Below are 12,844 nucleotides of genomic sequence, written 5' to 3' on the forward strand. Positions count from 1 at the left end.
CATGATCGGAAAGCCACTCATTGAGACAATAACTATGTGGACTGCGCCACTGGCCGGCTCAACTTCTCAGGGGAGAAGTGGAAAGAGTACTAACCGAGTATAGGTAGCGCGAGAAACAAAATCAAAACAAACTTACGCAATTTTTATTTATAGGAGGTGTTCCAACCAAGCGGTCAGACCACTGGATCAATTCCGCTAAATGTCTCCGCGCACAGAATCTTTGCGCGCAACGCCCAACTTTACCAGGTCACCGTATTCCACCTATGACAGCGTTGTTCGAACGCCGACAGCAGTTTTCATGAGCGCTTAAGTCTATTATATATATATATACATATACATATGCATATATATATATATATATATATATATACGGCGAGAGGGAAAAGTTGGGTGGATCTTAGAACGGCACTAGCGTCCCCAATGACAATACAGGCGCAGCATAAAAGAATACGTAGTCTGAGTAAAAGAGGGCGCATGACATGTTTTTTTTTTGGTGCATTTTCCGCCTGATGAGAAAACGAATAGAGAATCAACAGAGTGCAAAATAAGAAGAAGAAGAGAAGTGCGTGAGCTTATGCGTGTCAAAAGTGTCCTATCCTTCATATGGAAGGATGCAGAGAAGCGGGATCTGATCTTAAACCGAAAAAATCATACGAACTCATTTCAATCTTTTATAGTGGTCCTAAGCAAATCAACTATACACGGGCCTATGTCGCCATTGCGGTGGTTCGCTGTTCCGAGTTCGTTGATTATGGCAGCAATGCACAGTTGTACTATCTGCGATTACAGCGGTAGGTAGGCCCACAGCTGGTCAGGTTGAAGGTCGCGCCTCTCCTTACTTTCAGGATTTCTGCTCCGACTTCTACGTCGCCACTGGCCCTACGTTCATTCGGCGCGTGAGGAAGCCTTTCCGCCGCTCCTGCCATATAGAAATCCAACGTACGAACATGATCAGTGCTACATCGGTGTCCCCGCGATCGGTAACACCGACGGCGTGTCAGTACAGCGGCATGCTCTTCGAATCAGTCGTGGCTACGGTCCTATATGTGTTCCTCTTCTCTCAACAGGTTACCGTGATGCAATAAGAGAAACTCGTGTGAGCGATGCGTCCTCTATTGGACTGAAACAGTCAGAAATATAGAAAGAGACTGGGCTACAAGGCTCTCTCTACGGCCAAACACTACGGTACAACATTCGCGGTGAGGCCGAGGCCGCCTAATAGGTGGAGAGGGTAATGGAGCCGAAGTTGATGAGAGGCGGCTGAACCGGAGCCAGCGGAGTTCTGGCCTGGCGGAGTACCTCTCCATGTGTTTTCGTTCTATTGAGTGAGGACCAGCTAGCTTGACCGCCTATTCTATCTAAGCGGACGACATCAATGGATCAGAAAGCCCATATGAAACAAAAATCTACTATGATGGTGCTGGTCATAGAAGTTCCTCGCGTAGGCAGACACCACAGTGTGTCTCGTTTGAGGATTCTTCGATCAACGTGTACTCTGTTAGAAAGGGCTGTACATGACTGAAAAAAATGTGGGACACTCAAGAAAGCCCGCATGCCGCTTGGTTATGATCCTCGGATCGGGAAAGCTCGTTTGGCATCGAGCTTTAAATTGATGTCATGAAAACAAACTGTTTGTCTTTATATCCATGGTGCTGTGTGTTAAAATATTTATTACATGTGGGAAACGAGAACGTGAGAGTTGCGTGAAATATGTTTAGTTCTGAGTGCTGAGGACACAGTAACCAAGTAAATGGCCTGTAACGTGTGTTTACATAGGAAGTCAGCAGCCTCCGCTGATGAAAACTCGGTATTATAGTTTTGCTGTCAGGTGAAGTAATTTGTAATGTTTAGATTAGTGCTTGTCCTGCGGACGTCGCCGTCCTCGTGGGTACCTTTAAAATGCAAAAATATCAGTGAGTGTGTTACGGAGAGATCCAAGGCGAGCTCAAAGGTCTCTTCGATCTAGAGAGCGTTGAGATGTATTTCTCGTCATCGAATTGGTCGATATCTATCAAGGCGCAGATTGTTTTGGACATATATAATTTGATTTGGTTTTCTGTTCTACGAAGCGTGTCCATGTTTTGAAGTTTGTGGTGAACAAAAGGTTTCAATTACTTTAACAGATGGTAATGGCGATAACTTTTTGAAAATACATAGCTATTTAGGTATACTGTTTGTTGCTCATTCCCAGAGCTTTTCAAACGTACTGACTTCTAAATACGTTTGTAGCTTCAAGTGTTCTATCTCAATAGCTATTATTTTCGCTGACTTTGTTCGCTGATCCGAATAACTAAATACATTTTATACCTTCAACGTTCATTTTTGCATATCACGGCTTAAATCCGACCCTAAAACGGCCTGCAGTAGCCGCCGTTATTATGCTCTACTTAGAATACGCATTGTAGCTTCATCGGCGGCAAAAGTAATGTATTTTAAGGTCATTCAGACATTTCTGTATCCTTTCCTTCATTTTCACGTGAGTTTGACCCTCACTTCCTGTTATTTTTATTCACTGTAGAAGTGTTAGTTTTCACGATGCCGCGAAGACTTGCGTGATCAGGACACGTCGTGCGTTCAAGCGGGGATGTTCCAAAAAATGCCTCTTATTTTTCGGTCGTTTGGCAATTTTTTTCATGAACTCTTGTTTTCTCTTTTCTGTTTCTTGCCTTTTTGATTTGCCACTCCGCAGCTTACTGCTTTCCACTCCCTTTCCTTCCCTAATTCGTCCGTTACGAAGACTACTACAGGCCAGCAAATGCTGGCATGATACTAGTGCTTATATCTTTGTTGCGGTCTCTGCTTGTATCTGCGTATGGCTACGCAGGAGGCGCTGTCTTTTTACCTAGTCCTTCAGCACTTTTCGTGAGTTTGCCTTGTTATTTTTCCTAATATATATATATATATATACATATATATATATATATATATATATATATGAATAAGCGAAGCCGCTCTTCGTTGTCGCCTATCGTTTTTCGTGAGTGCTTCTCGTGAAATCGCTGCGTGCCTCGTCACTTTGCCAGTAACTTCAGCGGAACAGCGCCAGTGGCTCGGCCTGCCGTCTAGCTTGCAGCCGCCACCATGTCTGACTCGCTGCCTGTCGGGTGACTCTGCGTTTCGGAGCGTGAGCTTGCGTTCGTGTTGAGAGCGCATGTGTGACTTCAGCCCGATGTGACTAGTTGTGTGTGTTGCAGCGTGTGGCTAGTCGCTTGGCCGGTTGATCCTTTTGTTGGTTGGCCTGTCTGTGTACAGGACGATGTGTGTGAAGCGCGTCTGCTGCCCCAATCGTGCTCGCTTGCGGCGGCGACGGCTGCTGCTTCTGCTTTGACTGGTGCAATTTCGGAGTGACGAGATGCCTCCATCCAGCGGTGACTAGGCAGCAACGAGCTGCTGTTACCACCAGCCTGCCTCGGCAGTTATATCGTATACGGACGGACGGCCGGCCAGCAGCAGCAGCAGGCGATTACTCGAAACGACCGCAGCAGAAGTTCCGCGCCAGATTGTTGTAGTCGTCGCCCAGCGTCAATATCGCCACTACCAGAAGATGGAAAAGATAGTGAACGGTGGCTTGCTGCTGCCGCTACCCGCGCTGACGGCGTGCTGGTGACGTTCGGTGTGGGTTTTGTATCTATCATGTTCTGTATTGGCGTCTTTGGCGAGGCAGGCGTGCTTAGGCAGGCTGCGGTGAGACAGCGGTGGCCAACTGCAGATGCTGCCGCTGTTGAAACAAGTGTCACAGCCACTATATCCACAACAACAGGCACAATATCCGTACCTTAAAAGTCACCCCAGCAGCAGCAGAAGTACTTCGCGAAGCAGACACGAGTTACTGAACGAGGTAGCAAACAACAGGCAAAGCTCATTAACAGCAGCAGAAGTTATAAACAACATTTGATTAGAGAAAAAAATAACAAATAAGATCGGCATCGCATTAGCGCCGAAAAGGCGCGCGAATGGTTATAAGCGCGTAACAGACTTGAGCCCGCGCCGAAAAACGCGTTAGCCTTGCTTAGTGCCCCACAGAAGAGTCTATTAATCGTAGACTCTGTCGAGTTGTACTGAGCAAGAATAAACACTGGTTGGTAGCAAATTTATTGACAATGGACTTGTATTGAAGAGATTATGTACGAATAGGTACCGTTTGCTTTTTGCGCGCAGGAAACCAAAGAAAAATGCAGTAAAAATGTGTGTTATTATTAATATGTGTGAATTATTTAGAGGAGTCCATCAGAGATGGGTGCCCTGGCATATTTTATAGTCCTTCTCAATTTGGTTTGCAAACTGCCTCAATCCGTCAATCTGGCCTGGGCCACAAAGAATTTTTTTGTTGCATTACCTTTTGTACCTGATTGCATTTAATGCTATTTCTGAGCAAAAACACTGAAGTTCGTGTGGAGAAGCATTGTCGTACAATGTCGTAATTACCGAGACCAGACAGGCACCATGTTTTGCGTAAATCGCAGCAGTCACGGGGACGTTATGCGTCGCGAACGGTTACCGATGTTTCCCCCCAAAAAACTGATTTAAGGTTTAATTTGAGTATGAGCTAAGATACTTTCTAGGAACCTAAAGGGTCTTCTTTAGTTTTTGTTACAGCTGAACGATCACTTGGGTTTGTTGTGTTTAGACGAATCGTCTGCTCTCATAGCAGAATTTCGATTTCTCTCATGTCCGTCTAAAAATAACTAAATAAACTCTAATTGATAATAATGACTGTTTAATGATATAGAAATATAAAACGAATTGACAAAGCATCTTAACTACATTTTCGAAGCCTGCCGTTCGTGTCAATGATAGGGCATTCATTTATGAATATTAATTTTTAACACACACGAGTAATGTGGCAAAGATCTGACCCACGTCTAACTATTATAAACGTCTCCATAAAGGCGCTTACACACTATAAATGAGTTGTATGCGTATGAAAAAACTCGCGATGCAGTTAGTCATATCAGAGATGACAGCCATCTTGACGTGCATTGCCATGACGCATTAACTGATCAGAAGACGCTGCCTCTAAATTTGTCTAAAGGCGAATTGTGTATATGTGGCTTAAAAAACTTTTTCTGCCCTGACGCGTTACCTCAACTTCTAGTTCGAACTCGGGCGTTAGCGAATGGTTACCATGGCTTATGGCTACCATGTCATTTTATAAGTCTGTTAAAGAGACCTGGTCAGACATGTCTAACAAGACCTACTTCCAAACTAGGCTTTTTGTAATAGTAAAGGCAGGTCTTCAATGCTATATCAAAGAAGTGATTTCGATGACTTGTTCACATGATAAAGGTAGCAGATGGCGCTAAAAAAGCTAATCTGAAGGGTAAAATAAAGCATTATTTGATTTTTATTTTATTAATATCTTGCATGTGAAGCGCAAAAGATCGGAACATAAATTCTGAAGGAGACGGCAAACATTCGATAATAGACCTTCTCGACAACTTAAAATTTACAGAAATAATGTGTGATAGAGTACCGTCCTAGAAAGTAACGATTTCTCAGAAGAGAGAATTTCTTCTTAGGGCCAATAGATTTCATAGAATATCTACTACTTCGGTTTTCACTAGACCCTTTGAAATCTGGTGACGGCAGAAGCATGGATAACAACGGGCCCGCCAGCAATCGAAATCGTATTGGAGATATTCTCAGATCTTTGTCGGCGACTGAACAAACAAAAAGGTGAAGGAAATTAAATTAAAAAACGCATAGTCAAATTATAAATGTAGGACTAATGTGGCATATCCAATACGTGAAATGCTCACGCGTCACAGAAGCTCATCTCTAGAACGCGCAATATTCTCTTAATATCGGATTTGATGAAACTGTAGCACCGCCATCATAGCTTGGTATTGATAACCGAGGTCGCTTTGTAGCCTTTCAGAGATGTCGTCTGACAACAGGGAGGTACAGGCAATTCTATCTTTGATTTTGTTCAGCGTACTTCTTCTCGATTCTATCATCTTCGAAATCCTTGAAGCAACCTAGACCTGCTAGCAAGAAAATCCTAAGAAAACTTCAAAACGAGAATATCTGTTAAATATTTTCCTATTATTTGATGGAGGATCCGTCATTAAGGGGCTTGCGCGGCGTAGGTCCGAACCACGTAGATCCATCTGTAAGCTTTGTTAATAATCTATTTTTTGAATACCATTCCACCTAACAGCGACTTCCGGGGCTGGGCAGCCGTCGTCAAGCAACGTGTGACTGTGACCCGCATTTGGCGTCAGTTATCAACTAGGTGACGTATATTGAGCTCTAAGGTGCCGTCTTTTCGATCTGTCCTCTTAACTTCATATGTGGTTATTTGCGCGTGCTTTCCTTTTATCTATTGATTCCCCTCTATATTTGTCTGTGTGCTTGAGGTAAATGTGAGGAGGCAAGCTCTCAGATTGTGAGGTGCGGCGTGATCGTCCACCAATGCTTAAAGATGGGTATCGGTTAGTAGCAACATATAATTGCCAGCGATGCTGATGATGGTGATGCTAGTGACCGGTAGAGTAGTTCGTGGTCCATCGTGCCCAGCGCCATCATCAGCACCATTATTATCATTAGTCTAAGTGCTAGCAGCTTGGTCTAGCGGTCAGTCCTTCGGCTGTTTGTTAACCGGCGCAAACGCTAAAGCGCCTTCACATCCAGCACGACAACAGGCAACATTGGCTGATTCCACCACTGGCCTGATCGGGCAAACGTGAGTATCAGTCTCCATCCGCCAAGCAGCCGTGATCGGCGCATGGTCGATATCTAACTATGTTGGTTGTTCGTTTTCGGCCGTAGGCCAGACGGCCAAAATAACCCACAAAAGGGCTGGGTACTCCACGCTATTGGTGTATTGGTGGCGCTGTGGCAGCGCGTCTTCTTGTGCCTTTAATGCTCTATGATGCTCGATGCGAGCTCGGGCTGCGTGATCCCCGATGGGCGTCCACGGCCCACCTTCCCTGTCCGTGTGCGGACGTTCACCGCAAAAGCGTCACCGCTAATGTCGCCGTTTTCGTCGTCGTGAACAACGCTCAGCGACGTACCTTCTTCCTACCAGCAGCAGCGGCTGAACCAACAGCCGCGCCACGATCCAAAACCACCACTGGTCAGGCATTCGTCCAAGTGGACATAACTACACTTACCAACTGCCACTGCTACGATCATCATCACCTCGGACTGTTGTTCTGGCCACCTAAACGAGTGGCGGACAAAACCAGACAGTCGCGACAGCCGCAGCAGTCGTAGACAAAACGAGTGAGCGCTCAAATGAATTGGACACGGCAGGCCAACGAACGAGCCTACGGCGTGCTTCGCTACGGCTGGCGTTGCTGGACGTTTGCTATGCTGATAACATTCAGCTCCAGCCGTGTCCAAGTGTATGCCTGCCTGTCTTTCTGTGGCTCTGTCTGTTGGTTTTTCCGTCCATGACTGAGCCCGCGCGAACACCTATGAGTCTATAAGCGTGTGCTTATCATCGACGTTGCCGTGGCCCCGAACTGTGTCCGTAGTTGTGTGCGCGTGGCGCCTGTGAACGCTGTTTTCGGCAGCGGCGGCTGCCGTTGCTACCGCTGCTGCTACATGGACGGAATGTGTACTGATGTCTGTTGCTGTGCGCTATATTTTCTGCTGGTGCGTCCATCCTCCTGGACTTGTGTTGTCTCTTCCCACCTGTTGAGGTCTTGTGTTACTGCGAGGAGGAGCGTTACGCGCTGCCAATGTTGATGTTGACGGTGCTCGACATGACCCGCGGCCAAGCCCCCATGTGTACAGATGACGGCAGTAATAACAAGCAAGCCACAACAGCAAAGGCAAATAGAGAGGACAAGTTAAAAAGAGGAGTAATATTCACGCAGGTCCTTGTTGTTGTTACCACTCGATTTGCTGTGATTCGTATGGCCTGGTACATGTACAGCTACGCCTGTAACCCCAGTAGACGGAGTAATGGAGGATATCGATGGAGCGTCGGCTTATGCTCGTTGCTGCATGTCGTCTTTATAGGAGACGTCTACTTAGGGTCCCATTACATTAAGCATTACTTTGTCTTTACTTGTGCTTTTATTTTCATTTTTTTTATTTTAATTTTTTTTATAGATGACTTTCAAGACATCCAACTCAGGGTTGAAAAGCTTGTTATTCACCGCGGATAATTTACGACTTTTAGGTTTTCTACTACTGTTCAAAACAAGACCTGCAAAAGTCACACTTTGCTCGGCCTTTTTTTCTGTATAATTGGATTAGGTATAAAGACTACCAAGCTCCGGTAACTACTTCCGCAGAGCTGCTCCGTGATTCTGACACGCACACGTAACTCCACCCCGAGGATCGCATAGTGGAACCACGCTTCCTTCGTTGTACTGTTTAGTTATGCAGGCTATACTTAATATTCTAATTGTCGTCGTACATACATACGTACGTTAAGCTGCCTTAATCCATCTATCTGTTTGTGGTAGACGCTTTGCCACTGCTGTTCCCTCTGCTGGTCGATGAGCTAGGTGAAAAGCAACGGCTCACGATAGCTGCAACGGAATTAACAGAAAGAAAACAACAACAACAACAAGAACAGCGGTGACGACCAACGCCACGAAAAGATACTTCAGCGTCATCACAACTGCTGAAAGGCACGACAGAACGAAAACAGCCAGCGAAGGTAGAGTTGGTTCACGCTTGCTAGTCGTGGTGGTCGTCGTGCTGGTGGTGATGGTTGTGAACGCAATGATCACGGCATCGCCAAGAGCGGCTACGGAGGCATCGTTCTTCGTGTTGTAATGTGGTGTGTTCTTTTTGTCTGTATGCGCGGTGCGTGCGTGTGTGTGCGATCGTGTTCGGTAAGGGAAGACCAGACGGCTGCCTGCCTGGTATCTGCTGGACGAAGATGAGAATGGCCGATGTCGAAAAAGTCGGCAACAGCAACGGCGCTAGCTGCAACTAAAACTACGATAGACTACTAGAAGTCGTAGTACGTTAGAGCACAAGATGGTCCGCGCACATGAGAGCGATAGAGAAAGCAAACGAAAAGCCAGCCACTGAAGACCCTTGAAGACCAAAGAGCGCCTGTGCAGTCTACTGGTGGTGGGTAATGAAGACAGAAGTCAAGTCGATAGTAGCAGCCGGAGGTGCAGGAGGCAGGTACGCTACGACGCTAACAGCGACAGCAGCCGCAGCAGGCCAAAGACACCAGATCGAATAGAAGGCGAATCAGAACCAAACGAAATAGCGTGCTCGAAAGGAACATACTACGCTGAAGTCGACTGCTGAAATTGGCCCGGCTGGACGAGGGGGGCCGAAGGCCGAAACACGATTAAGTCACGAACAACGAATGAACAAATACCGATGCCAGTGAGCACAGTTACCGCGGCATGGCAAACGATAGAATGAGCGAATGCGCACATTTGCTCTGCGCATACAGCCGCTAAGTCGACACAGCTGCGGGCAACGGCTTCGTCGTTGGCCTGCCTCCCCCCACTCTCTCTGTCACCGTTTTTCGTTTCCTATTTTAATTTGTAAAGCACGATGAAGTGCACTGATACCTACGCACAAGTACGACTCCTTCGTAGGATCATACAGGCGTTCATGTTGTGAGAGCTGCAGGCAGACATCTCATGTTGTAGGTACAGGAATGTTCGAACAGCGATAAGCAGACGGATACATAAACGTATTAAAATACGCTACGTGCATTGGCAGTGATATACTGTAGTCGTGCATAAAAGCAGTTTAAGGGGATGGAGCGTTCAAGGACGTTGCTTAACAGGTTCTTTTTAGATTTATCGCATACATCGTTTACTATACTATAGATGAATCTTCACGCTGTTTTTGTTTAACAAGTAGTCAATGTAAGAAACCTGAATCGCATTTCTCAAAAACAAGATATCATGGCTATATAAATCGTTTTTTCCTCGTACAAAATTATAGTAGCAATGGTAATGGATCGAATTCACGAATTTTGAAGACAATTGTGGATATAAAGACTACGATTCGAAATTTAGTCATGACAAGCCCAACGAGATTAATATTCGCTATCTACAAATACCAGTAGCTCCATTAGTGAGCAGTATCTGACGAATTGATTCTCAAATGTCGACGTTGATATATATTCTTCTACAACAAGGCCAATAGATCACGCAGTTTTATTAAAAATGCAATCTTCATTCTTCTGGATCCGCATGATATCTCTCTAACTGGCAAACCACCTGCTTGTTTCTTCAAAGTAGATCATCACATAATACCAGAAGACTCAATGGGCCATTAACTTTAAAAGTATCTATTCGAATGTTAATTAAATCAGTTCAGTGCCAGCACCTCTGCACAAAATCTCAGCGGTAAACGAGAATTTATTTAAACGGAGATGGATTTCGCCAGAACGCTGGTATGCTACATATCCAGCCTCGTTACTATATAGCAATATTGTAACGATCATTTGCTTCAACACTGCGCTGTGAGAGTTCAGCGTGTAGATACAACGAAACTCTGATAACCTGTCACTGCTATGGTTTTATGTTTCGTCGAATAGAAATTACCCTTATATTTTTCTTTTTGCTTTTGAGCGTAATTAGCTTCGTTTGTACGTCTCAATTCACTACGCGCTGATTGTGACGAATCGCGAAGGTACTCTGCAATCTTGCCTATTTCTGCAATCAGTCCTAACAATAAAAGACACTAGGCGCTATGCTTCAATTAATTTTGTCCTTCAGTCCTTCCAAGATACTCCTCTGTTTCCATGATATTTTAATAGCCGTCGAAAAGATGTCTTCGATTCTTGTGTGGTTATAGCTTCATTCAAGTATGGTCTCCGTTACTCATTTAGATATACTAGAGGGGGGTGTAAAAATTAATTCGGTGCTATTCTTTCAGGTGGTCTGTTCCGCAGTTCTGGATAAAGGAGAGGACCGCAACTAGTCGCCTGATATTTCCTACTCGAGTTTTAAAGAAATACATTCTTCGTAGATGTTTGCTTTTGTTTTTGTCACAAATAATAAAGAAACATTGGCTAAAAGATTGCATGGTGTAGTATTGGAGAAGGGCGTGTTGCACTTATCCTGTGCAAGATCATTACAGGAATATGTTAGGTTAGGGCTTCGTTCATGTTTGGCGTTTGTAACATGCATGTACTCGTCCCAGATTCTTTCTGTTTCTCTCTCTTCTTCCCCCCCCCCCCTCTCTCTCCCTTTTCCCTTATGTCTCTCCTCGGTATAAAAAAGTACTTGCTTATACATTTTCGAATGAAAACCGCCCCAAACGATAACTCTATGGTGCCTTTGGTTTCTGTGATGGTTGCCACCGCTTATGCTGCGTAGTGTTCTGCGATTTAGAGATCAGCTTAGGTCCATCGCCTTCGTCAAACCGTTTCGGTCGAAAATGCCCCCACTGTGCCTACTCGTCCGATTCGAAGCTTGAACTGCAGGCACATATGCGGGAACACGATGAGCGACGGCACCGGTTAGTAGACGTTCTTTTCTACAACGACAAGCTGCTCATGAACCAAAAATGAAGAGTGAACTAGGAGATGAGTTGGTATAAATTTATTGCGATCGAATATGTGTTTATTAAATGAATATGTAGAGTACAATAAGCACCCGGTGAGCCGTTATCTTATGGGGTACGTCTTCTACGATAAAAACGGTATGATCACTTGAAAAAGTAGAAAACACACGTGAAATTTTTTAACAATTGATTCATCTGTTCGCGTTCTAATTACAGCTGTAAATACTGCCTGTTTTCGGCGATGACCGGTCCGGAGTTGCGGCGTCACGAGCGAACCCACACAGGAGAAAAGCCTTTTACATGCAAATATTGCGGAAGGGCGTTTTCAGACAATGGGAACCTGATCAAACATGAAAAAGCTCTCCACACGGGTGATATGCCTTACAAGTGTCACATATGTCCATACCGTTCCATTAGAAGGTTTGTGCCGGTTCTGTCCATACAATAAAATAATAACATTTAAGATGAAGGGGCTCGCATATCGTGTTCATATTTGTAGAACACCCAAAAGCTGACTGACTTAAAATATACATAATTAATATTTTTTGTAACACCATTGTTGGAAAGTCTTTTAAAGTTTCATATTTGAAATTGTATTAAACAAACTCTTACTAATAATCGTAGATCTTGGCGCACTTTTCAATCGCAGAGGATTCTTGCTTCAGCACCTGCAGAAGATTCACGATGTATATTTGGATTTAGAGAAGGTAGGCTGACATAAGGCGCCGCTTGATGCACCATTAGTCGCCAGTGACAAGGAGAAGTTGCACGACTCGCGGAGTGGCGCAGGTGTTTCAGCAGCAGTTGTTACACAGTGTAATCGACGCTCCCGGAATGTTTTGACCAATGCTAACTACGAAACCGATAGAGAGAAGATTGAGGAAGAAAAGCGTCTCTCTAACGGCAAACCGAGAAAGTAGCCTGGTTAGTGCCGCTAAGGGTTGTGCCGCTTAAGGTACTAGATTGCCTAATTCAAACACAACAATCTTCAGCAGGGTTTTCACTGCACAAACGAAATTTACCGTGATTTGTATTATATATATATAATGAATAAGAATGCCAGCGCCCGCACGTATTCAAGTTAATAAGCTACGTACCTCATCAGTACCTTACATTGTTGTAACTCGAGTTGTAGGTTATGGATGTCAAAAGCAACAACACAGGCATACAGACAGATACCACTCAGAGTAGTCTCTCTGGTGATTGCAAGAATGAGCGTTAAATTAGGGGGGCCTGTTTTGAATCCTGTATAAAACATAGGTATATTCATCGTGTTGACATTAACGAGCGGTTAACCTGCTGAGAAGTATTCCAGTATTTTCTCCAAAAGGCATTTATTCGTGTCGTGTCTTTGCGATGCGATCGGTACATAAGCCTCTTATATATATATATA

The 12,844-nt window shown here is 44.7% G+C and overlaps 1 protein-coding gene across 6 annotated transcripts; it reads left to right on the top strand.

The window, feature by feature from the left end:
• Positions 1-50: 50 nt before the first annotated feature.
• LOC147755005 (uncharacterized) lies at positions 51-12,838 on the top strand. Of its 6 annotated transcripts, none has more exons than XM_086993270.1 (5): positions 51-1,828; positions 10,822-11,036; positions 11,265-11,406; positions 11,668-11,871; positions 12,076-12,838. In XM_086993270.1, the coding sequence occupies exons 2-5, from the start codon at positions 11,030-11,032 to the stop codon at positions 12,170-12,172; spliced, it is 450 nt and encodes a 149-aa protein (XP_086849396.1). In that variant the 5' UTR covers positions 51-1,828; positions 10,822-11,029; the 3' UTR covers positions 12,173-12,838. The 6 variants fall into 6 exon arrangements, with proteins under 6 accessions (XP_086849396.1, XP_086849395.1, XP_086849400.1 ...); XM_086993269.1 differs by having other exon boundaries at positions 51-1,807; XM_086993274.1 differs by having other exon boundaries at positions 51-1,807; positions 12,101-12,838.
• The last annotated feature ends 6 nt before the right edge of the window (positions 12,839-12,844 follow it).

Source organism: Varroa destructor, unplaced genomic scaffold, assembly GCF_002443255.2.
Source record: "Varroa destructor unplaced genomic scaffold, Vdes_3.0 BEIS01000006.1, whole genome shotgun sequence".
Classification (NCBI taxonomy): domain Eukaryota; kingdom Metazoa; phylum Arthropoda; class Arachnida; order Mesostigmata; family Varroidae; genus Varroa; species Varroa destructor.